At 40.3% G+C, this 27,464-nt stretch overlaps 1 protein-coding gene across 1 annotated transcript in view; it reads right to left on the bottom strand.

The window, feature by feature from the left end:
- The window catches only part of tmem163b (transmembrane protein 163b), a 43,756-nt gene that overhangs the window by 10,782 nt on the left and 5,510 nt on the right, over positions 1-27,464 (bottom strand). The window contains exons 3-5 of the mRNA XM_046840130.1: positions 16,064-16,107; positions 15,871-15,962; positions 5,799-5,895 (exon numbers count right to left, since the gene is read on the bottom strand). Of these exons, the coding sequence (XP_046696086.1) occupies positions 5,799-5,895; positions 15,871-15,962; positions 16,064-16,107 (233 nt within the window). The remainder of the gene's footprint in view (positions 1-5,798; positions 5,896-15,870; positions 15,963-16,063; positions 16,108-27,464) is intronic.

Here is a 27,464-nt window from a genome sequence, read left to right on the forward strand (position 1 = left end):
TAAACCCGTAGCCATAATTGATTCATTTGTTTTCCCCAACAAGCGGTTTATGTTTAGACAGGTGAAGCTCATGGTGAAAGACGTTTTAATTATTGTACAAACATGTACCAAGGCGTAATGCCGTCACCTTGCCTGGCATTACTGTCGAGGGGACTCTTTATTGTACGCCCATCTTATTTATGAGGGTATAGAACACACACTCATGCGTAGGTTGTCTTACAGAACAAATAAACTCGAACGATTCAGTGAAGAAGAGCGTTTACGGTCCTCTGTTGGGCCCGGTTTCGTTATTATAACCCAGGTATAGCTGGTGGTTTCAGATCCTCCACCGCGTATCCTCTATTACGACGTATATCCACCGGTTCCACACAATTCTATTCATCTTTTATTTTTTAATGGGACTTATGAACTCTGCCGATGACCTTTCAGATCATGAGAAAGCATGCTAACGTTATAATAAGCAAAATGAAAGCACACATGCAGTTTAAACCATCTGTCCATTGTTCATTTTAATGAACTAACTAGGTGGATGGCTTTGTTAAAACCGCATGTGTGTGTGCCATCACCAAACGATATAACATACAATGGATCTAAAACGTCTACACACCCTTATAAAAGTGCAGGGTTTTTTTTATATAAAGACAGAAATAATTAACAATACAAATGTCACACTTGTTACGACTTTAATGTGGTCTTCCAACAAACGGAAATAATTGGGAATGTTTTAAAATGAAGTAAAAAACTAATAGAAAATAAAGCATCCTGATTGCAAACCTTTTTTTTTTTAAAGAGGCTCTAAGTGTCCTCAGAGTACAATGATTTTGATTAAAACCCAGATAAAAGTCAGCTGTTTGCTGCCTGTGCTGCTATTTACTTGAATGATTGGGGTCGCATTCTATTAAGAGCCAAGGGCCCCAAAGAGTTGCCAAAGCTACAGCGAGAATATCAAAGGCATCGAATGTACAGTGGAACACTGTCAAAACCACCTTCAAAAATGTGGCACAGAGACATTGCAGAGATCAGGATGATCCTCTGAAGTTGATGAGAGGACGAGGAGAAAACTTGAGAGGCTACCAAGAGGCCACCAGCAACACTGGAGGAACTACAAGAATTTCTGGCAGGTACTCGGCACTCCTTGCATGTGACTATCCTGTACTCTTGACAAGTCTGGGCTGTGGGGTATTCTTACAAAGACAAATATACAAGCCTGACTGAAGTATGCCAAAAGATTCATTCAAACATGGTTTTCCTAAACCATGTGTAAGAATGTCTCATGGTCCGACGAGACAAAAGTGTAACTTTTTTTATTGCAAAGCCGATAGATAGATAGATTGATTGATTGATTGATTTAACCAAAATTGTGAAACATGGTGGGGGTAGCATTATGCTTTGGGGATGTTTCTCTTTAGCTGGACCAGGAGCACTGATCAAGATAGATAGGAAAATGTCTTCTGTGCTCTGTCAAAAAAAGCTGAAGGGGAAGTTCTCATTTCAACATTACAATGACCCAAAGACATTGCTTCAGAAAAGGATAATGAAAGTCCAGGAATGGCCCAAAAACCTATAGAATGACCTCGCAAGGGCCGTACACAGGAGATCCCCTCACAGTTTGAAGGATCTTTTTTTTTTGCAAAGAAGAGCGGGATAAACTTCCAAAATTTTGTGTGTGTGAAGTTCAGAGAAACCTATTCTAAAAAGGCTTGATGCCAATCTGTGCTGGTTTTTAGCTAATTATATTTTTTCTCTGTTTTGTTTGTTGGAAGTCTGACATTTGTGGTTTCAGTCTTGCAATTTCATAAGGGTGTGTAAACTTTTTTTTTTTTTTTTTTTTTATAAAACCACTGTATTATAGCATAGATCTAATTTCATTTTGAAATTACCGTAAGTGTGACCACCCCCACTACATGAAGCCCCCGTACCCAAATCAGTATTTATGCCTCCTTCCATTTTTTTCTCCATCCAAGAGATGCTTGAGATTGTTAATAATCAGCAGGCAGTATAATAGCATTCTACAAAACCAGTGTACACACACAGACAACACACATGCAGATCGGTTTCCACGTGCCACCGCAAAGCATACACACCCCTCGACTGAATATCTAGCTGGTATGAGTGTGACTAGAGAGAACGGGAGAATGAGAAGAGGTGATTGACAGATTGAGTTAGACAGGGAGACAAAAGTGAAGACACAACCGGCATTTAAATGGAAGGTGCGTTTGCATGTTGTGTGAGTAAGAGTGTAAAAAATAGCTGAAACTTTTGAATGGCCGGATGTGCGTGAAGGTGAAGAATAGCTTGAAAATGTATCGCGCATAAAAGGGAGAAACTTGTGTTTGTGTGTTAGAGAGACATCAGTAGCAGATGAAGGCAGCAGAAAAATTTCAGATCTATTTTTAACAGGTGCTTGTATGCGCCAAATGCAGCTTCACAGGCCAGAACAGGAGCTCAAGACCTCTAGAGAGCAGCCAGAGTCCTGATTAAAACATCTCACACACACTCATACACACACACACACACACACTTACACACACCTACTTTTTCTCTCAGCAGCTTCTGTTCTATTAACTCCGTTACTTTACAGCATGGGGTAAGCAAAGCACAGCGTTGTTATGTGTTTGTGTCTGTGCACACTTGTGTGTGTGTGTGTGTAAGAGAAAAAGTGAGTTGGGGGTGGGGGAATAACGGAGCTCTCTTCCCTCCTTTTGTTGCCAAGCAGCCCGAATTGCCTGGCAACAGAGGAGCAAGCTGATTCGCAGCAGGCACACACCCGTCCCTGGCTTCCCACTTCGCCTTGTGACGCTCGTCTCGTCTCGTCTCGCTTCACACCTCAGCTGTGTTCTGTCACTTCATCCTCATTCTGACGTCTGGCAAATCAGATCGACGAATTGTGGATGTTGAAAGTGAAATTCTTTGGAAACTTTTCGGCTAAAGAATCGACTATGATGAAAATGATGACTCAAATCAGGTTCGAAGATCAAAGTTTTGAAGATGATCATGAAGCTCGGAAGCCAGATTTATGAACAAGAGGTTGCTTGAGAGGTTCTACACACAATAAGCAAGCAAATGGGGAGCTAGTTTGACGGTCGGAACGGTGGCGAGTTCAAATTCTGCCACTGCGGCGCCCTTGTCCAAAGCTCTTCTGCTCAGTTATATAAGAGATATACAAGATAAATGTTCTGGATTAGTGCGTCTGCCAAATGCCATAGATGGAATTTTTTGCCATTCAGTCACCTTCAAGAACTCATAATTCAGTAAATAGAGCAACATAGTTTGTTAGAAAATGTCAAGTCTCAAAATGACAGAATCAGAATAAAAAAATTGCAGACAGTAAAAAAGAGCAAGAATCTTTAAAATGTATGTGGGATTGGGTTTCAGCGCACAAAACAAAACATAACAGTCTCAAAATAAATGTAACAATAGACTTGGGCTACGTCTACACTAATCCGGGTAAATTCGAAAATGGCCACGTCCACAATTTGGTTTTCAATCATTTGTATCCACTTTGGAGAGCGTTTTCCTTGACTGTGGTGGATGGAGGGCCAAAACGGAAAGGAAAATATGCGTTTTCAGGGGAAAACAACAGTTACAATCTAAATTCTAATATTTGTTCCATGAAATTTTTTTTCATTCATTCCCAACATTTTATTCTCTACATTTCGTAGCGTTTCTCTTAGCCTCACTGCTTCCAGTACGTGTATGTTAGATTTTTTTTGTCCAATTAGATTTTAGCCTCTATGTCCTGCCATATCAATTTAACCTGCCCAGGGCCTTCAACGTCAATACTGCTGGCCTTTTTACCATAGACAATATTAGCAATGGGTCTGTTTCTTTAACCGATCAGATTCCAAATTTGCGTCAAAGGGCCAGCTAGCTGGCCCAGAATAGCTTCAGCATTTTTCCGTCCTCTGATTGGTTGGTCAGACTGAAACTGTTACAGCCAAGTTCGACTGGCGAAAGACGTGTGTAGCTCTGCGCACATTATTTCATTTGAGTTAGACTTTTTTTTGCCTGTGAAGGAAGAAAAATTTATTTGGTCTAGGACACACTTTAAAAAATTTTTCCAGAAAAGCTAGACATCGTGAGTAGCTCGGCCAACCCCGAGGTTAGCTAGCTTGTCTCGACCTGGGAAAGGGTTTGTTCTCCACTTCCAGACCAGTGAATACGAGCGGTACCACTGGATTACAGCCTCTGAGGAGCGCTGCACATTATGAGTCTGCATTTTTGGTAAATAGGTTGTATTTTATTTACATTTCTTGGTAGTGTGGAGGTTTGGAGTTGTTAACTGGGTTTTCTTGCTTTAGTAAAATAGTATTCACTCTCCATATGTGAAATGTCTTTCTCTCTCTCTGTAATGCCATGCATTGTTATATTGTGTTTTTGTGTTGTATTGATGGTTTCTATTATTGCGACGTGATGGTGGTATTAAGAGGTGGATTAAGCAAGGTAAGTTCCCACTGAAGACCCAGGTACCAAATGCACGGCCCGCCACTGAGTAAGTGGGGGCGAAACAAACTGTAGCTACACAACACAGTAATTGCTGTAACATCGCCAAATGTGTCTTAAAGGACACCTTTATTAATCTTGATAGTGCAAGATTTGGTGTAGGAGGTGTGGACAAGTTGCATTAGGAAAGTGTTTCTGGGATAATTCTTGGCAATGACTGAGAGGCAGGATTCTTTACAACATGAGAATGATGTGGGGGTAATAAAAGCAAAGTGGTACATCTTTGCAAAGTAACAGCCTGTCCTACAATCAGGACAATCTTAGCCTTATCCAGGAAGTTTTGAAGGTCTGAATTTACAAGATCATTGTCTACAAATTTTCACAAATTCTGCTGTTGTGTCTTGCTTCAGTGAGTTTGTCCAGGTTCATCATCTGAACAGATGATATAAGTAATTGTTTGCTTTGGTATAGAATTAACAGACAGTTTCAACTGTTGGCAAGGTTGGCAGAAATCGGGAGTGGGATGGGGCAAGGGTGTAACTGCACATTTGCTGAAGGGGGACCATAGTTGGTGGCCCTATCCCCTTCCTAAAAAAAAAAAGAGGGGTAAATACAAGAATAAATAAACTACATACATTAGTGCCCCATGTGAATTGCACTGCATATACTGAATACCACATTTTTGCGTCTCTGGTTGGGGTATACTCTTTCAAGAGCAGCTTAAACCAAACTCTTATTTACTAGCTGGTATGTTTTAGGAGTTGGTCCTGCCTAAATCATGGGCAGCCTGGTAGATACTTGGTTGCTAATAGCACTCTTGGAAGACGGTCTATCTGGGTATACAAGAGAGTAAACAGAGTTTTAAATCTTTCCAGTCGAAGGCCCTACAAATATTTGAACACGTGGCGTACCTTTACCCTAAGGCAATGGCTAAGCAGTGTGAAAAATAGTCTAGCCAGCAAGACCACAGCACGGAGCATTCACTGGGGAAAGTGAAGAACAGAGGAGGGAGCCGCAGTGTAAACTCATCGATCTTATGCCGCGTAAAGGGACTTAGCATCAGGCTTTTCAGCAGGCTAATCCATCTTTCACTTACTCATGGACAGACTGTGGTCCTTTTTCATACACCCGGCTGACATTCGTATGTATCTATATATGTATAATGCAGAACACTGCACGTGCAGAGAGTCTACAGCTACAGCCATACACACTTGAATCGGGTGTTTCAAAAGAATACCGTCAAATGCTTCTGGACACTAGAACCAGAGTATATCTGACTTTTTGAAGGACAGACACTGGGTTTTCTTCTCTATCAATCGACAGTCTTTGATTTTATGGGAAACTTCATTACTTACCACTTCAGGGAGCACTTTGGTGGCGAGAGCATGGATGGCCTTAACCATTATGGTTAGCGCAGACAGGATAAACACAACCCCCAAAACAACACAAGCTCTGAAAAACAAAAACAAAAACAAAAAAACACACCCACAAAGTTAGTCAACCAAAGTAAGTTAGTTTTGACAATCCAACTTAAAATCAAATTATCAGGTCAAGTTTTTTTTTTTTTTTGGAAATATAGTTATCCTCACCCTCAGGCAACTCCAAAATAGCATCCAGAACTTATTTAACAGGAAGGAGAGGGATCGATACATTTGTTCTATTTTTAAATATATGTGCCTTATGCAGTATGAACCAGTGCAGGGTTTTGTTCTATAGCAAAAACCATTTTAGCAAAAGAACAGCAGGTCAGGAGCCAGGGGAGCATTGCCCCTGCAAAGCATTTGGACATATCCAGAGCGACTTACAAATGAGACGCTGAAAGTTAAGGGCCATGCTCAAGGGCCCAGCAGTGGCAGCTTGGTGGTGCTGGGATTTGAACCTGTGACCTTCCAATTGCTTAACCACTGACCTACCACTTCCTAATCACTAGCTAATCAACAGCATCTGTTAAATGATGTATTCTGAAGTGGGTAGAGAGTTGAAACAGTGTGGGGTACCACATGATCACCTTTAACTGTTTAGTAGCTGTGGTAATACAGGAGACAACTAGCTGGTGCAGAAGACCGCATTGGACAGAATGTAAAGGGGGAGCAATATTACTTTCTCAAAGTTATGAAACAGCAATGACGAGTTGGTTCTTGTTATCACTTACTGACCATCTTTCTTTCAAGTGCAGCTTGTTGCTAAACCAAGAAAACCTCTGTCCTTTAATACATGCTTGAAACTCCAATATCTGTTCTATTAGCCTCATTCTAATGCCTCATTTGCCTTGGGCATGGCACGGCGAGAGATTACAACGCAACGGAGTTTAGACATGACCTTTGCAGCATGATCTATGACTAGCTTTTGACAAGAGCGAGCTCGAACAATCCTGTCTAATTCCTGTGTATGCTGCTGATGCTGGAAGTAGCTCAACCTCTGGTGAGAATCCAAACCCTGAGAAATTTCCATCAAAGACTAAAGGAATTGTATTAGGTTTATGAACTTGTACTCATAGAAGCTGATATTTCCAGATACTTGCTTGCTTTACACCCAGATGTGCAGGTCCACACTTTTTTTGTTGAACAATGAAAAATATTCAAGGTAAAGCAATACTAATAAAAAAACCCAAATCACCCAATATAGTATAGTGTGTAGAGTGCATATAATGAATATTAACCCTGCAGTTAAACACTGTAATATTGCTTTTATATAAGAGTTCAATAAACAAGAAATTGATATTGACATTCCTGTCGTTTTTGCTCTGCTACCTCAAAAAACGATCCTGATTGCCCTTTTCTCTAAATATGTGGAAGTGGAATTCTATTGAGATGCCCAGGAAACTTGGCACTTGTAGAATACCACCCGACCAATCAAATTAGTGGACTGAAACTAATTGTTTGAGTACAATGTACTATTTATTTATTTATTTTTTTTCTTCAGCATTTAAAATTTTTTGACATGCACAATGAGCTCTATAAGTCATTATGACTATGCCAATAGTATCAAATTCATTCATGTATGTCACCTGATCCCAGAACTCGTTATGTCCCATGAATGTCCACACTGGATTTAGGGTTTATTAGAACAAAAATTTGTCTCACACCACAACCATCGTCTCACATTGGTCAATTCTACTTTTCCAGTTAGGGTCCTTGTTTTTTTTTGTCACTGTTATTTTGTTTGGGTTGGGGGGGTTATGTTTGCAATAAAAATGTCTGCCCTTGCATCTGCTTTCCATTTTTCGACAGAGTGAAGGGAATTAATTTAATAATTAAAAACAGGTTGGAAAAAAAACGCAAGCTCTTGTGTATTTGCGTCAGAAATCCTCTCACCATAGAAACCAAGTGTCTAAATGATTACTCGTGTCTCGAACGTCATTCGTGATAGAAGCTTGCATATGGCCTTCGCAATTTAGGTCAGTACAATGCAAACTGAATGTATGGGACAAAAAAATAAAAATGTTATTTATATTCACATTATAAGGACAAAAGTACTGTAACCACAAATTTAAAGGCCAATGATTGTATAAGATGCTGTAACTAGCAAACCCAAATCCGTTCCAGCATGAATTGAAGTCTACTTTTTCGCATCACAACCTTGGTTTTTATTGAAGCCTCCGTACCCTACACCAACAACCTACATTATATCAGCAAATGGGGAGTGAATATGGAATTGGATGTTCAGAAAAGCACATATGAATCTTCAGCTTAGGTGTTTACAACCTTTTCCAATGAAGTCTATGGTGAATCTGTGTAATGAATAAAAGGAGAAGCTGTCTCCATCTGGTAGTTCTCTCCTTGCTACTGCAGTAAGCGTGCCGGGGATGTCTGGGAAAGCTTTATTGCAGAAGATCAGGGTTGTGCTCAGAATTCTGACAGCTTGATTACAGCGGAAATTGAGATCTTTTACTCGGCAGAGACCGAGTTTTACAGCCCAGGACTTCATCCTGATGTAGGAGTCGGTTTTTAAAACGAGGAGCTGGGGATCGGTGATGAACGTCACCGCAGAAGAATTAAATTATCCTGGTTATTATAGCGGTTATGCAGTATGGTGCGTTTAGCTGACTTAGCACAGTAGAGAAGTATTTCATGTGCAAACAGTCAGCTATTTGTCATCAAATGGCCTGCCCAGTCACTGCACCTAAATCCCTTTGAACTGCTCTGGGATGAAATGGATTGCAAATGGAGTGTGTAACGCTGTTATTTATGCTAAGCACTGTATACGCATGTTAATCGTAATGCATATATGTTAAATTAGTTTGTTTCTCTTTAAATGTATCGTCTCTACACACTTATACAGGCTAACAGCATCCAGGTGTCGGAAATGATTGAGTATACTGGGGGGGCATTGACCCATGCCACCATTACGTTACCAAAGTGGGAAGGAACCCAGGTTGTCAGTTTAATGTAAAAATAAGAGATGCTAATAAGAAAAAGCTTTCAAAAATAGCAAAAAGTGGGTGTCAAGTTAGAGATAAGAATGATCATGATCATGCATATGGTCTAGGGTTAGCGTTACTTTTCAAACCCTGGACCCTGTTCTTTTTGAGACTAAGTTGCTCTTGAAGACTTGTCTTTTCTCAAAAACTTGTTTTTCTGAGACTCCTGAAGACGTTTGTTTGAATTCGCCAGGACTTTCTTAAATAAAAAAAAATATAGAAAACCAAACTAAAGCAAAAACAGTATTTATTCTTTAAATCTTGTCTTTCCTCTGGGACTTAGTTGTTTTTTCATAAAGGCTTAGCTTTTCCTAGGACTTGGCTTTTCTTGACGATTGTTGTTTTTTTTTTTTTCTGAGAATTAGCTTGGGTCTTCTAGTGAAAGTGAAGGAAAAAATATCATCTGACTGCTTCCAAAGGCATCCTATAGACATCCTTCTAGTTTGAAGAGGAACTGCTGGCTTGATCCTGAGATTTCGTTACCGTGTGTATCCCCACCAACCCACCCACCACCACTACCACCACGGGGTTTTAATTAGGGTTCTCGGGTTTCCTCCCTCCTCCCAAAATCAGGTGTGAAAGTGCTGAATAAGATTCCCTGCAGCGACTACAAGATAAATACTGAAAATAACCGAATTGAGGGCTTACAATTTTTATTCAATTGTAAATGATAAAATACAATTATTACTATTCATTTTTATTTTTATTGTTTTGCAGTTCCGCTCCATTTTGCTGTCACGATGGAAATGAACATGAGCCTCAGAGTTTAATGAGCCCACGGGAACGAACAGTCGACAAAAGTCTGGCGGTGAGACAAAAGGCTTTTCCTCTCAGGGAGGCAGGTCTTAGCAGCGATCCGCCTGATATCGGAGTTTGGTGGGGCTGAGAGCTGCTGAATAATTAGCTTTGCTATCTAAACCTTTGCAGCAGAGGTTCTTTCGCTAATGCTATTCCTTCACGCGCGCCCACACATGCTCGCGCTGCCAGCGAGCTCCTCAGGAGAATTTCGGAAATGTAATTGCACCGGATTTAATTCAATGAGACCAGAAGATACCTGAATGCTGTGTGTGTGTGTGTGTGTGTGTGTGTGTGTGTGTGGTCAGATAAGCCAGTTACGCACGGCTAGTTAGGGAGTGTGTTTACATTGTTTGTTAGTTCAGAGTGAGTCTTAATTAACCTCAGGCAAGGTAACAAACAAAAACACACATGCTCACTCACACAAATACACAACACACACACACTCATTTGAGCTGTAATTGATCTGTCGCAATAATTAATATTTTTTTTTTGGGGGGGGGGTGTCATGGTGGGTGGATCCTCTTCATATTTTACTATTTTGTGGTAATAAAAAGTTCCACTATTTTGGAGAAAAGTATTGGGACACCTGACTTTTCCTGCCTTAGTGCTTCTTCCCCAAACTGTTCCCACAAACTTGGAGGGATGCGATTATATACAACGTCTTTAGATGCTTGTAGCATGATCTTTTCCTTTCCCCTGAACTAGGAGAGCCATGACATGGACAAAGCCAGCTCCAGGGTTGAAGTGGAAGATCTTGAGTGGTCTGCTATAGAATTGAGCAGTTTTAGGGAGGAATTGGAACACTGCCCCGTCACCAACATCAGAGACAGGAACTACAATTCCAGTCACAAAACTTCACAAATGTCCCACTTCCGTCAAGAAAGATATACAGGAACTTATGCACCAAAACCAGCAGATTCCGAAACAGCCGTTTTCCATTCACCATCAACTCCTCCAGCACCACTAGTACACCCATTCTACTGACAGTAATTACTATGACGTTCTGCTTCACACTGTACTTTCTATAATTCTTTCTGGTTAATTATCTCTGTATACAATGGTGTATTAATTGTATATCCTAGCATATCCTCATATATCATCTGTATATCACTGTGTACCACTTTGTACAGTTTTACCGCGGTTCAAATCTGGCGCCTCCTCTGGTTTATCGCGGAATTGCATTTGCCACATAACTAATTAGTTTGCCTGATTTTCCCGGTGATTTTCGTGGGAGAGCACGACGGACCAAAAAACTTAGAGGGAATTGTTTTAATGGAATTTTCTAATGCAAATATAATATATAAATATAAAATGAAGTAAAATGTTAATACAGTGCTGTATTAACCTACTATTAGCTATAATCCTGGTCTCAGTAGTTAATGCTAATTGCAGTTAAGCACAAACTAGGGCTTAATGAGCGATTGCTTATTTTATTTCTCCCCAGAAAAAAACTAGCCTAGCAAGAAGCCTCCTGATTAGCCGGCCTCTGCGCTGATCCTGAAGTGTCGCCGTCTTTCTGGTTTTCATTCTCGTTTAAAAGAAATCTCCTCTCAACCCTCTGATTCTCCTCACCCCTAATGAGCATAGCTGGAGCTTCTCGCTTTGTTTTGATCAGCCAAAGTTTCATGTGAGCTTCAGGTTCGCTGATGCGTGCGACGCGAAGCCCGCTTCAAATTAGCCGCGCATGTGTGTGTGTGTGTGTGTGTGTCCGTCTCCTTACTACCTTTATTGGCTTTTTCCACCTCAATGTTTCACCCACAGTGCCTCAGTTGGCATCAGGAAGAACATTTGGTCCAAAGGTTAGGGCTTGAGAAAAAATTTATTTACAAAAACGATTCAACCCTTCACCACCCAGAGAATGTTCTTCACCGTGTGAGGAAAATAAACCGTGGGAGTTTTTGCTGCTAATATGGTGCTTTCCGATTGTCCAACCGTGTCTGTCTGCCTGCATCTGTCTGTCTGTCTGTCTAACTTTTTGAAAATGCTCAAATTTTTAAAATAAAAATACACGTTGATCATTGATCTGGAGTTTCGTTCCCCAGTTGCCTGTCTTTCCAAAATGTTCTCGAACAGAAAACTGCACAGCAAATCAGCACTACAGCATTTTTGTTTCAACAGAAACACAACATCATAACAAAAACAGTATCACAAATACCTCATTATTACCTCGAACAGGAAAAGGTGTGTTTATTGAATGTGGCAGGTTTGTTGGCGATTAGCTGCAGTGATCTGAGAGCTGGCGGGATTGTTTCCAAGAAGAATTGTTCGAACGAATCCCCTTTTATTGGGGTTTAGAATCTCTCAGGGTCGCGCATATGATGGAATAAAATTGTATGACGTTGCTGAGTGAGTAAAGAATACGATCAGGATTATGACTCCTGGCTATGCTTACTAGATTACTAGCGCACCAATTTGGCCAGTAAGGAGAAGTTGCTAGGCGACTGAAATCTCAGCCAACACGCCAAACTAGCATTTATTAGCTATTGTCAGAAAGGACTCAGGCATGATCCTTGTTGTTATGGCGTCGCTGACGCTCATGCAGTCATCCTTCAAATCCATGTCCTTGTCATCATTGTATTAGTGTTTCATCCTCAGTCTGTAATCGTCTCCACTTAATTTCTTTTTAATCTATTGCTCTGTCCAGTGCTTTCTCTGTCCCATTTTTCTTGTTCACTCGCTCAGCTCATCAGTCATTCTCTCTGTTAGTTTGCAAATGTGTGTGTGTGTGTGTGTGTGTGTGTGTGTGTCTGTGTGTGTGTGTGTGTGTGTGTGTGTGTGTGTGTGTGTGTGTGTGTGTGTGTGTGTAAATCTGCTGGCTAACGAAGCAAGTGACATGGACAACCCGCTCCTGTCATTAGGGGCTGTTTAAATGAGCCTCACAAAGCTCCAGTGTGCCTTACAGAAAGCCTGATCCTGCACTCGTTCTCTCTCTCTCTCTCTCTCTCTTTTTTTTTTCTCTCTTTCTTTTTCTCTATCTCCCCCAAACTTGTGGTCCGGCACTTAAGTGTTCAATACCCATCTGTCTGCACCATTTTTTCCTGCTGTTGGAAACGCCTGGTACTTCAGTGACTAGAACTGAGCAGAGCCATGTGTTTTCTAGGTCGCTTATAATCATCCATCCATCCATCCATATATATCCGTACATCTATGCACCTCTACATGTTAGGGGTGTACACGGTACATGTATTCTCACCGAAATGTTTCAGTACAGGGCTTTTGGTTCGGGTGAACACGTGTACCGATTGCAATCCTTTTTATGTGCGGAACATAGTTACAATCCGAGTTCCTTCAGGAATGTATTAAGTGTCGGACCTCAAGTTTGTTTAATCTCCGCCTCACAGTTTGAGTGCATTTCTTTAATTATTAAACGTAAATACATGTACACAAACCCCATGGGTATATTAGCGCAGTGTCACTGTCGCATGTAAACGCTAAAGAAACCATAGCGCTAGCGTTAAGATTTATCTTCAGGGAGTGAATGAACGAAGGACGGGAGGAAATAAATAGAACAGTAAAGCACATCATATCTTTAGAAAATGAAATAAACTATTACATTATTCTATTTATTTAATTGTATTTAATCAATTTCATTTGACCATTTAATAAATATAATAAAAAGTGTATTGCATTTATTTGATTTATTCTATTTGATTTTTGTTGTTCACAAATGTAAAAAAAAAAAAAAACACAATTATATGATTTGCGTGAATTTTTGTGTACCGTTACACCGCTTTTATATATATGTCTATCTACCTTCCTACCTTCCTACCTTCCTATCTATCTATCTATCTATCTATCTATCTATCTATCTATCTATCTATCTATCTATCTAATATGCAAATCCACCTACAAACTACAACAGTCATGTGGACTCCAGACTGTATAATCTGTGATGTATAAGAGGAAAGCTGGAGAACTTCTACATTGCAGAGCCGCCTGTGATTTGACACTTTATCCCTTTCGTCTCACAGAAAAGCGCTCTGTTGAAGGTTCCTTGCTCAGCTGTCTCATCTCTTATCTCTCTATCTCTCTCTCTCTCTCTCTCTCTCTCTCTCTCTCTGTCTCTCTCTCTCTCTCTCCCACATCCCAGACTTCGATCTGCTTCGCCACGTAATCCTCAGGAGACTACGGCTCTCTACTCCTGAAGAAGTTGCGCACCACTAGTCAGCATTTCTTCATTCCTCTCTTTTTGTCTTCTTCACCTGTCTCTGCTTGTCCTCTACTTCCCGGTCTTTCAGGTAGCGCACAAAAGCCTCGCTGACCTCTTAGCCGCCACTATTCTCTCGCTGGGCACTGATAACAGTCGACTACCACACACACACGACAGCGTGTGTTTAAAGGGGGCCACTGTTTTCCTCAGGAACTGTACAACACAAGCCGCCTGATTCTTCCCCACTGGCTTTTTTAGGGTTTTTTAGGTGATTAAATTCATTTGATTTATCTGTGTTTAATCAACACATTCTTATTAAGTGTGCATGGCAGAACATGTATTTTCTAGGATTGGTCTAACGTTATACCAGTGCCATGGTGCAGCATTTCAAAACCCCCTTCTTCTTCATAATTTACCAGAAGATATTTATTTGGTCTTGATCGATTTTCTCTAACAACATTACAAATGTGGTGAACTTTTCCGTAAGGTGGAATCTCACATGTAACTATAAATGGATAAAAAAAAATGTTTTTAAGTCAGTCACTAAAATGGGTGTTCTTTTCCTTTTGTTGGAGTCTGATGCATTTTCATCATTTGCATATACCTATGTGAGGATTTTTGTAAGATTATCCATCCTTTTATCTCTCTGTCCATCTATGTATCTGTGATATGATATTATTTGTCTGTCTGTCTGTCTCTGCATATCTAACTGTCTGCCCTTTTGAAAAATGTTAATTCTATAAATAAGAATCGCCATAAATTTTTTAAATATAAATAATAATGTTTTTAAATTGTATAATCGTTGTAAAATGCGTTTCGTTCCCCAGTTGCCTGTATGTACAAACCCTCATAGAACGAAAAACTACACAACAAATCAACAAACACTACAGCATTTATTTTACAGAAAGAAAAAAAAACATGAAACACAGCAGCATCATCACAAATACATCGAACAGGAAAAGGCTTGTGCTGTATATTGAATATAGCAGACTTGTTGCTGATTGGCTGCAGCAATCTGAGAGCTTCCAGTTAGAAAAAAGAATATATGCCTGAATGAATCTGCCTTCATTCAGGTTTCTTTCTCTCAGGGTCACTCATATGATGGAAATAAAATTGTATGATGTTGCTAATGATGAGAAAAGTTTTTTTCTACACTAACTGGATAGTATTACTAGCAGACCAATTTGGCCATTAAGTGAAAACTTAATCTTAAGTCAATTCAAGAAGCTTTTTATTGTCATTTCAACCTTATATAGGTGGCGCAGTACACAGAGAAATGACACGTCGTTTCTCCAGGACTCTGGTGCTACATAAAACAACGTAGAGCTACATCACACAACAGAGCTAAGGACTAAAGACGCATAAAGTGCATCGTAAGCAACCTAGTGTAGACAGAAGAAAATCTACTGTATATGTTATACGGTACAATGTGCAAAAAATACAAACACAAAAAGTTGTAGAAAACAGCATCAGCCGACATGCCAAACGATACTCCTCCCAGCCACTAGGGGTCACTTTCATTAAAATCACTTCCGGTTGGATCAATTTTTCACTATAAAAAACGGTGTCGTCGCAAAGTCTTGCCGATCGTTCGCAATGAATAAATGCACCGTGTTTGATTAGACCATTTAGATCAATGATTCTTGAACGGGTGATTTGCCGATGTTTTCCCACTCTGGATTTTTGATCACATTGAATAAACCAGGGTTTAAAGTGTGTGAAGATGTCAGTGAAGTCTCTACTTCTAGAAGCTCTAATCTCACTAACCAATGAGAGCAAAGGGCTGCTAAGCATTGCCCTGATTTGTGTAAACGATTAGGCGTGAACTCGTTCGAATCCGATTGCCGGACATCTTAAGGAGAATGAATCTCAGAGTTTATAGCTAGAATGACATCCAAGCACTGGTTTCATTTGGCCTATATTCCTATTTATTACAACCGAGCTGCTTATTGTGCCTCGATACGACAACATTCGGCCTCAATTCTCTGCTCTCTGAGTAGAAATGAGACGAAAAAACTCCCAACCCTTTTGTAAGCCCCGGTATGGTGTCAGTACTCACATGTACTCTCTGTGGGCAGAGTGCACGGCCGCCGCATTGCTGTAACGCCACAGCACGATGATGGAGCTCAACACGTCCAGCGAGGCGTCGAACTGCAAATCGACAAACGAATATATCGATGGATCAGTATACAGAAATTATCTTTATTATGAAAAAAGAAAAGAAAAAAAAAATCGTTTAAAAGTGTACTCACAGCAAATCCAAATGAGGAGGCGCTGCTTCTCATTGCGGAAACGGCTGGAAAAGATCATAGAAAGAATATTCGTGTTTAGGATTCAGGTTTCGTGACTATTTCCGTTAAAGAAACTGCCTGGCTCTTATAGTATACATTATTTGGAAAAAAGTATTTGGACACCTGATTTATTTATTTTTTCCAGCCATATGTGGCAAGTTGGCAGGCATTCATGAACAGTCAGGAAGACCATATTTTTCAGGAAGACGCACATTCACGTCACAAAAAAGAATAGAATAAAAAAAAAGTAGAGGTACGCAAAATAACTACTCGATTACAGTAACGTGAGTGAACGTAACTCGTTACTTTCCACCTCTGGGTATTACATACAGTATCCTCAACACGATCTCCTCAAGAAACTCGACTACTGCACTTTTAAACGAACTTTCTGACCTATGACAAGTCACACACCGAAAATTCCCCAGAGCATTTACATAAGAAAAATGTCATTCACATTCACTTCTCGTGTACAGTAACTTGAACTCCAACCAGACACCAGGCACAGTCAGCAATCCATAATGACACAAAGGTTCTCGCTTTGTATTTTCCCAGTGCTTGTGCTCTCGTTTTAGAAACTATTTACAGTCTCTCACACACATACACACACAGAATTATTTAAAAATGAGAATTATTCAAGACCAACATGATGGATGAATATTTTCCACATACTGAATGCTTCATCTGTGTAACTAGAGTAAGTCCCAAATGGTGCAACTCATGTCTAGGCATTTTACTTACTTATTTAGAACATTCCCAGCTTTAGGAAACTCTTAAAAAAAAAATTTAAAAAAAGTTTTCTTCTCATAAATTCTTACTTTTGAGTCCAATAACAATTAGGAATTTTAGTTTGGTTTTCTCTCTCTCTTTGGTCCTGTGATTGATTGGTTACCTAAATGTTTGCACCTGTTCCTCTGAAGTCCATGATTGGTCACCTTGTGGTATCTCCATGTCAATTCTAAACCATATTTTCTTTAGCTCCTAATTCAAGTGAAGGAAAAATGTCATGCTACAGCATCCAAAGGCTTATACAATTGTGTACCTCAAACTTTGTAGTAACAGTTTGGGGAAGAACCACATATGGCTGGAAAAGTCAAGTGTCCCAGCTTCATAGCGTATAGACAAATGTTTAGCCTTCAATTGTCTGTTCATCAAATGCTAATGAGCTGAATAGCAGACAAATTGTTGTCTCGATACTCAATCTAGAATATTTCACTGTACATGTCCACTGTCCTGAATGGCATCTTAATTCCCAACAGATATAACAATGATAAGAATGAATTCAAATAACAATCTGTCCCCACGATTCCTTCATTTTCTGTAAACAAATTTATGTTGAATCATTTTTGAGTGCGATTAGTGAGATTAGTGAGAGCGACTGATCTTCCCTGATGTGGAGTTGGTGTGGGACGTACCATCAGCGTGTTGCTAATATTTCAAACGCAGTCGGCGGAATTATTCTAAAAAGTGCTGACTCAGCTATCTGAGAGCTTGGAGCACAGACAGGTTTGAGTTACAGCTCAATATCCGTAGTGACACAGCATGAAAACGTTGTTGTGCTTCTTGTACAAGGGAGATGTACCTCTATGGAATAGAAGAATAGAATAGCCTTTGTTTGTGACATACATTTCAGCACAAAATCAAAAGCACAGAGGGTAAGGACCCAAGAGTGGCAGTTTGGCGATACTGGGTCCTAAACCCCCGACCTTGCAATCAGCAATCCAATAACTTAACCACTGAGCTACCACTCTTTATTCATCCATCCATCTATGTATCTATCGAATATAGGAAATATAACAAGCTGAAGGCTCAGAAATACGAAGATGAATCCGGAGCAAAACCATCTTTCAGAACGTAACAAAGAAGCACTTAAGAGGTTTTTTTTTTCCCCCTACAGTGTGACAGCATGTAATCACAGCACTGCAATTAGCACGTAATGCAAATTACAGTGTAGTGTAATTAAATGGATTGCATGGCAAGCTATGAAGCTGGGTATTAACTCTATTATCGGTCTCAAGTATCTCTGGAGGAATCGTGTAGCCTAAGGCAGCGCTGAGGCACGCTTTCATTTTTTCCGCAAAATTTCAGCGTGACCCCTTCCCAGGCTGGGATAATCAGGGTTAAAGGGGTTGAGACAGAAAATGGTAGATCTACCTGGGACATTGCACTCCTCGCTGATGAACTTGATATGCATTTCCTGGTTACATAAGAGGTGGTATCAAAACGTTTTCAAAACTTGCTCTGTTTTACACACTATCACCTTTAAAATAGTCCCCACACTTGGTCAGAGTAGCAGACGTGGTCAGGGTCTTTTGGCACACTGACTTACAAAGGTCGGTGCTCCCTGTGGCTGTGCATGCAGCTTTATGCTGCCATCTGTTGGCGTGTTACAAAACTAGTCTGGAATATTTTCGATACCACCTCGTATATACGCATAGCGCAAACTCTTTCAATGTTTTCACCATTGTCTTAATTACAAACTGCTTGGAGTTAGAGGAATAAATAGACAGTATACATTTTGTCCCTATAGGTTTTATCAATAATTTTGGAGCCAGTATTATAGTATGTGGAAGATACCTTAAGAGAAACCAGACTCAACCAGAACACATCATCATCTGGGTGACACAGAATATCGTCTTTTGTAGTTCCATTAATGTTGAGGTTATCAACCGTTCACTGATGGACACAAGCTGTTCATGACAACTGGAGCACCAAGTATCAGATTAAAGTATTTTGATTAAGTCCAAATCCATTTTCATCATGGTTCTTGACTGAAACCCTCCATAGTAACCTAATGGATCTTTATGATATACAAGTTCACTCATCCTCAGCTGCACCCAGTGGCCTCTAATTGAATATTCCAATTACCAGATTATTCTTTGCAGTTGACTCGCTGAAGGTATCAGACATCTAGCCCTGACTGTTCAAGTATTTCTTCAGGTCCACAGAAAGCATTTGTGAGTACCATTTTGAATCCATTCCAATTGTTTATTTGCTTTATTTGCTGTGTTACACCTTAAAAGACTGGATGTTACCTGAGCATAAGGGGCAAGTAGAATCGCACTGGTCTACCTGCAGAGATGGGGGACTGGAAGATTCTTTGAAGAAAAAAATAGAACAAGGAGGCTGAAGCCCAGCAAAGAATAATTGTCCACTTTCTTGCAGTGTAAGCCATAGACAAATGCATTTCCATCTCATTACAGCACACAAAGTTTGACTCTGTCATACTTTTTGCTGTCTTCTTTCCTTAGCACTGTCCTTTCCTTAGGTAGGTCATGGCTTTTTTTTTTGTGTTCAAGGAATTTTTTTTTTTCGCTTGTGTGTATATGCTAATTTCATTTCGCACCGGGTTACAGGGTTGCTCAGGAGTCTGCTTGTCGTTGGGTATGAATAAATCCCACTGTTATTGCTTGGAACCTTAGCACCGGCTTCTGACTTTTGTATTTAGAACCTTAGTTCCATATGTAATTTGTATTGATTAACTCATCCTAACCATGAGGAGTGGGAAAAATTGTATGGTAATTGCCCTCCCCTGACATCAATTCTGATTGTGAGTGTGGTGAGTTTTCCTTTCCCTCATTACCATCGCTCACTGGTTATAGAGATCATGCTTTGTACAGTTTCTCTTTAATCTTTAGGTCAGGATCTCCCCAAGCCTTTCCTCCTCTAAATATTTCCTCGCCTTTTAGCAAATCAGTGGTCCAGTGAAACCACAAGTGACCACAAGTTTTCCCTTTTTACCATGCCACATGCTTTGACTGCTCAACCAAATAAATTAGCTTCTGTCTGTTGACCCTTCGTTCTTGCTCACGTGTTACCCACTCTGAGTATTTCGGAAAGGACATCTGACCAGCAGACGTTCGACTGTATGCCTTTACCGGTATACCACACAATCTTCTGTTGAACCTGCTACACTATATGGCCAAATGTATTAGGACCGGTCTTTTCCAGCCATAATTTTTTTGCACAAAGTGGGAGGGACACAACTGCATAAGATGTCTTTACATGAACTTTTTCCTTTATTGGAAGTACCAGACCCAAACCTGTTCCAGCATGACAATACACTTGTGCGCAAAGCCAGCTCTATGAAAATATGCTTTACATGGTTTGCAGTGGAAGAACTCCTGCTATAGCGCTCTGACCTCAACTGTATTGACCACCTTTATGATAAATTAGGGCCTCCTCACCCTCAATAAGTACTAATGCTCTTGTGCCTGAATGAGCACAAATCTCCCCAATCACACTACAACAATTGGTTGAACATCTTCCAAGAAAAGTGGAGACTCCCAAATTACCCACCAGGATGTCTAGGATTTAAACCACAACATATTTGCAACTCTGGGTCATTTGGTTGTCTTTAATTTGCAGGTACCATCCAGAGGATTCAAACTAGCCATAAACCAAATGCGTAGCATACAGCATTAGCCGACTGATTCTTTACAATGAAGCAAGTACTCTGATTTGCCAATTTGTTGATTCCTCTGTGGTGGAGGTGATGGATACTAGCTGCTAGTAATGGGGGGGGCCATTTGTCCAGAGTAAAGGGCAACTATCAACTAACTCTGGGTCATTTGGTTACCATTAGCTTGCAGGCACCATCAAGAGGATTTGAACTAGTGATAAACCAAATGCATAGCATGTAGCATCAGCTGATTATCTCTTAGCATTGGAGCAAGTACTTAGATTTGTCAATATTCTGCTGTTTTGGAGGTAATGGATACTATGCTTCTAGTAACGGGGCCTCTTTTTCCAAAATAGGGGGTAACAATCAACCAACCTGAAGACAAGAAGTCACTGTGGTCATCGCTTCAGACTGGTAAAGAAAGAGTGCGAGAACTGCATTGTTTCCGTGCACATGTTTGTGGCCAGATAACTCTAGAGTGGCCTTGTGGTTAAAAGCAGGAACGTCGCCTGATTTTGTAAATCAATCAATTGACCTTGCAAGCGATTCCTGAAAGCATGCCTGCAGTTGGGAAAAATCAAATAAGGGGGTAATTTGTAATCATGGTCAACACGCAGACCAGACTCAAAAAAGAAACAAAAAATGGCACAAAGGGTATACGCAGGGGAACACGGTCAGGTAATGAACACTGGACAGGGCAAGAGTCAGACACTACTACACAAACTGGCCTTGGTCACCATGGGAACTGTAAATCAAAGGGGGAAACTGTGACCGGTCTTCATAGTAAGCAATAAATCGGCATTAAAAACAATACCCAAAATGATGTTTACTCTTAATGAAGGCCCCTAAGTGGATCTAATTAATATCGTAGGCTTCCATGTCCAGCTGTCCTCTGTCTCCGCACCCGCTGTGTTAAAAGGCGATAAGAGCAAAAAGGGTAGCATATAACCCCCACCTCACCCATACTGTCTTTCTCTTTACCACCTCCCCTTATTTTTCTTTCCGTCTTCCATCCTTCTGTCTCGTATTTTTAGACTGAGGGCTCTGGGGGGTTAGCACCGGCTTTGAAAGTCTGCTAGTGCTGAATGCATTAATATGAGAGCATTCTTCTCCTCTTTCTCTTTTGTTCTCTCTCTCCTCATCCCTACCTCCCTCCATTCTTCCGTCTGTCTTCTCTCTTTCTCTTTTTCCTAGCCCCTAGCCGATGCTGTGGTGTTTACCTTTGAGGCGTGCGATTTGCAGCTTGGTGAAAGCGGATATTGTTAGCTTCCTTTTAATCAATACTGAAAATAAAGACAAAATAAATCACATTATAAAAATGGTACGACCCTGCTCTCGGTCAGAATCGGCAAATCTTATTTTTGTGTAGCTGTTTCAAATCAACCATCTCGTATGTCCGTTGTGCCTTTACATGGTTGCTAGGAAGTGCAATAAAACATTTCTTTATACAATAATCAAGATCTGAGTTGAGAGTCTTGTACCCTCGAGGGTCCATCTTCGGTACCGTGCGTATCTATTACACAGTGATGTGAACACACCTTTCTACTTAATTGGACTGTATGGACCCTTTAGAGTGATTCTTTGAAGGGACACTTCTTACTGCACCATTTTCAAAGTAAAGATATAAACCAATTGTACAAAAATGAAAGCACATCCTCAAGGGTACCCATCCGATCGCAAGGAAATATACACTATATGGACAAATGTATTGGGACACCGTGTTCTGCAGCCATATTTGTCAATGCCTTTGTGCACAAAGCCAACTTTATGGTCTTCATGTTTTGAAAGGCAAGATCTTTGGTGGCCTGCTATAGAGCTGGACATTGTTCAACTGTCAGAATTGGAGCCATAAGCCAAACTCATGGACCAAACTCATCAACACAGTCCAACTTTAGACAATCAGCCAATCATGGCAGAGAGAAAAAGGGATACACAATGATTTTGAGGGATGGCAAAAGTCAATTTATATTATATTATAAGAGGAAAATGGGTTGTGACTCAGATTTTATTTGTGGAGTTTGTTTTAGCTCAGAAGCCCAAAGCATAATATTTGAGTATAACATTTGTCTTTACCAAACTCGATCATATCAAGCTAGAACAAGTCCTCCAGGAAGTCTGATTTCTGCATTCGTGAATAATTACTCCTCTGTGTTTCAAACAGCTGCGTTTGTTTGTTTTACCGTTTTCGCTTCGCTAGCTAGCTCTCGAGCTACCACACAACAGCCACCAACTAGATCAGCTAAATACGATGCATCTTTTCCAACAGCTGCTTGTGCTAGCTTGGGCGGAAAGCACTAAGGAAAGCACGGGCAACTTTGCTCTCTTGGATTTGTATTCCCGTGGCCTGATCAAGATTTAATCATGCGATCTCTTGATGATACTATGAACACCCCCTGAATGAAGTATAGCATGGTTCAGCTTGATTTATAGTTAAGCCTCCAAGCGAATCATTACAATGTTCTTCTAACGGATCAACATTTGTTTGTAGAGGGATGACCCCACCCCAAATTGAGTGGCTTGTTATCTCCACAATACGCTGTTTCTTAATTTCATTTGTCACACATCTGTAAACGTGTGTGTGTGCACGCACATAAACGAATGAAAGCGAGCAGAAGTTCTGTCACTAAGAGTGTTAATTGGCTCTTTCGGAATCCATTAGGTGTCTAGGGGTTATCAGTCTGGCATACATTTACACTACTCCTCCTCTTTTATCTCTCCATCTCTTTTTACACCTCACACTCTCACACACTCTCTGCACACATCCGTAGCAATTTGAGAAACCTGTCGAGGCTCACACGTAGACGTTCAGGAACAGATCGTGAATAGCTCTCTTTACGATCGAGAGAAATGACAGTCTATTCAATTTCTTATTAAATCTCATCAGCAAATATCAACACGACATGTGGTCTCTTGCCAGGTGAATGTTGGTTTTGCCTCACATGTGACACAGTCCTCCAGAATAATAGTCTAGGATCAAGTGTTTGGCTTTCATATGCTAAACTGATTACTCCTTCCCAATTCTCTGTAATTGCACACTCCAAATGCACTTTGCTCTATCGATCAAGAGAGGCTGAGTGCACTCCTGGATGCAACTGCTATGATTGAAAAGCAGATTTGATGCAGAGCCTCGGATCTTACCGAGGCGTAATAATGCCTAAAAGAACAAAAAAAAAGTCGTGTTTCTACCACGACGCTGAAACACTTGGTCTAAATTCCAGCCATCATGAATCTACGCAAAAATCCAACACCGTGGTTTTACAACAAGAGGTTTCAGACCATTTGTAGCACCTTGATTAAGTCTTGGCAAGCTCCGCAACCCCAGATTTGGGCATGTTCTCTTATTTTCCTCACAAATCCTCTAAGATCTTCAGGTTTCTCACCTCTCAGACACTCAGAGACTTCCGCTCAAGCCATTTCAGGGTTAACTTGTCTATATGCTTTGTTTACTTTTAAGCAGGTTTTCTGTAAAAAAAAAAAAAACTTTTAGTGTATGTATGGCTGCATTTATCCTTTCGTTTATGTCTCACCAGTCTACCTGTCCCTGGTACTGAGAAACAGCACAAACCACCACCACCATGCTTCACTGTAGGGACCAGTTAGTAGCAGTTGAACTAGTTTTTAGCTACTTTACCTATTGTCCTGCTTTATAAATAGTATCTCTGTGGCTAAAAAGCTATGTTAGAGTGGCCATTGTGTTAACTGTCTTGACCCACTAATCCGGTTGCCAAAGGAGGTTCACTGTGCTTTTTGAACTCCTGAAGTTTCATACACATGACCCAGATCTATGTCTCAATACACTTTGATTACAGATGTCTATGGAAAGTTTCCTTGACAAAGTAAACACAAATAGACTCCAGTCAAGAGACCAAAAAGTGATACCATTTTGAATGTCATGTATAGAACAAAAAATTGTGCAAAAGTAGAAGGGGTTGGAATATTTTTCTTGTGTGATATCTTTTTGATTAGCAACATACACTATAAGGCATGAATTGCTCTCGGATGTGCTTTTGTTTTACTTATTTTGCTTCTGCCTCCCAACCTATGTAATTGCACTGGTTGTTTACCCTAATGTGTTTACCTGTTCTGTGTCTCCCCCATTACATTTGGTTATTTTAGCCCTGTTATTTGTTCTTCTCAGGGTCTGATCCTCCAGGATCTTTCCAGGAAAGCAAATCAGCGTGTGATCTGTTTGGACACTTTGTTTGTGGTACACCCTTGTCCATCCTGATGCTTTGCCTGTGGAAATACTGCATGCAAAACATAAAAAGGTGTCACGTACTAGTAACTTCCTGCCGTGACTCTTTCAGGAGCAAAAGTTTTGGGACACCTTTACCACAAATTTGAAAGCACACAATTGTATAGGATGTCTTTAAGACTGGATTTTACCTTCAGTTGAACCCGGGAGATTCAAACTTGTTCCAGCATGACCAAACCCCAAATATGTTTTATATAGGTTGGAGTGGAAGATCTTGAGTGGCCTGCTATAGAGCTCATCATGAATGTGAATGCTGACTGCACCCCAGGCCTCCTCAACTCACCTACATCAGTATATGACCTACTAATGTCCTAGTGAGGACAAATCTCCACAAAATCTGGTGGCACATCTTCCCAGAAGTGTGGAGGTTCTTATAACAGCAAATGGGACTCAATGTAAAAGGGGATTCTCTAAATTGAATGACAGCCTTTGAACTTTGTGTGGTGACAGGCTTGAAGTGGAGTAATTCATGATTGTATACATGTCATACATGTATAATGTCGGAACTCAGAGCGCATCTCTGAGCAGACACATTCGCCGGGTGACTCACACTTCTTTTTCTTGCGGCCAAATGAAGTTTTCGGTCGTAGATGAGAAAGAAGAGAAAGCAGCTTTATTGCAGTCAGTCAGCACGTCATAGGAGCTCTCAGGAGGCACATCTTAAGCAGCAATGGCACAATGGCACAAGTCGACGGACAAAGTGCGAGTTCAAATCCAAAGCCTCACTTTTCGTACTTTGATTATGTACGCATCTCTCTGAGATTTCTCCTCTACATTTGAAGTCTCATTTACCTCATTTACATATTCCATCAATTTTTCTTTCTTAAATGGAAGTCTCGCTAACCTCCTCCTTGTCCTAATTACATATGAATGTGATTTTCTCTTTTATAAAACCCAGTTTAAAAACATCTCTTGCTTTTCTGGCCTTCGATGTATAAATATTACTGTTTTACTCCTCTCATTTGATCTATTTAGCTATTTTGCTCATACAGCTAGTCCTCGAGTTAAGATGGTCCGACGTACAAATTTTTCGATCTTACGATGACTATCGATACAAAATAACTTTCATTCGGCTTCTCCAATTAGGGGTTGCCACCGCGAATCATCTTTATTCATGATCCGCATTTTCGATTTGGCACGTTTTTATGCTGGATGTCCCTTCCTAACGCTTCCTAAAGGTTCTATACTATAAAGGTCCCTATATGTTTTAAAGCTTATTTTTAAGTTTGGTTATATGCTCTCTTAATCTCAAAACTAAGTATATTTCATAATAACTACCACTACTAAGATAAATAATTATTTTTGCCAAAACGAATGCTAAATAAACTTGTGCTATAAAATAATGCTAAATGATATTGGCATACGCTGTTTAAATGCTAAGTAAAGCTGGCCTAAGCTATAATTATCAGAAAATTCCCAACACTTAGTTAAAAAGCCACTGATGGTCCAATCTGTAATTTTTTTGGTTGGATTTGGTTCAAGTAACAACGTCACGGTTGTACAAGAGTGTGGACATAATGACAATATTGTCTCGTGTGAGTTTTGGCTGGAATCCAAGTATCTAACAGGAAACATATCAATAAACATATTTCGTCATTGTGTGTGTGTGTGTGTGTGTGTGTGTGCTGAAGCCTAAATAAAGCAGAAAAAGGCTAGTAAGCTAGTCCCACACATAACTGAAGCATGTATTCGTTTCCTCAGATGTAGAAAGTTCTGGAAGCATAAATTTGGAGGAATTTTGTGGAAATGCAAATCAAATGATAAAGCTGAGTGAAAAGGTACACCAAGGATATTAACTGTAGCTGTTTTTGTCATATTTGCCAAGCTGATTTAAACAACCTCATTGTCGTAACAACCTCAACTCTATAACAGTGTTTTTGGCGTCCATTTTGGTCTTCCATTTTTCAAATATCTTTCAGCACAGACATTTGTTCCAATATTATGCCTGAAAATGCCACCCAAGTCTGTTAAAGGAAAAAATCGTGTGAGAAAAACACCCTTGCGGGACGCCGTATTGCACTTTTTGCTACAGGAATTGGTATAACGCAATGCATTAGCATATCCGTTCTCACTGACTCTAAATATTGCTCATATTTACTGTCTTTTTCTGCTTGGCTTTCTGAACAAATTAAAGGACTTGTTTATTGTGATTGTATTGGCTCATGTCACATGTCTGTCCACACCTGAAGCACTCAAACCAAAAGTTTGAGGACACCGAACCATAAGATTGGTATGTGCTTTTTGAGCATCCCACATTTAGTCCCCATTTGCTGTTACAATAATCTTCGCTCTTCTGGGAAGATGTTCCACTAGATTTTGTGGAGATTTCTTCTCATTCAGCCACAAGGGTGTTGAAGTTAAGCACTATTGCTCTATAAGCAGGCCACTCAAGATGGTCCGCTCTAACCCATTGAAAGCAGATCTTCATAGAGCTAGCTTCGTGCACGGTGGAATTTTCATGGGTTTCGGTCTCGTAGTTCAAGTGAAGGTACATTTCATGATGCCAAATACAAAGACGTCAAATACAATTGTCTTCAACTTTGTGGGAACAGTTTGGGGAAGAACCACATGTGGGTGGAAAAGTCACTACTTTTGTGATGAGGTTCCATGCCAGTGTTTCCCTGTTCCTGACAAACTATTGACACCATCTACACCAGTTTCCTGTAGAGAGTCATAAAGCCTAACATATTTGCCTCTTTCGCTGACTC

The sequence above is a fragment of the Silurus meridionalis genome, chromosome 26 (assembly GCF_014805685.1).
Source record: "Silurus meridionalis isolate SWU-2019-XX chromosome 26, ASM1480568v1, whole genome shotgun sequence".
NCBI classification, from domain to species: domain Eukaryota; kingdom Metazoa; phylum Chordata; class Actinopteri; order Siluriformes; family Siluridae; genus Silurus; species Silurus meridionalis.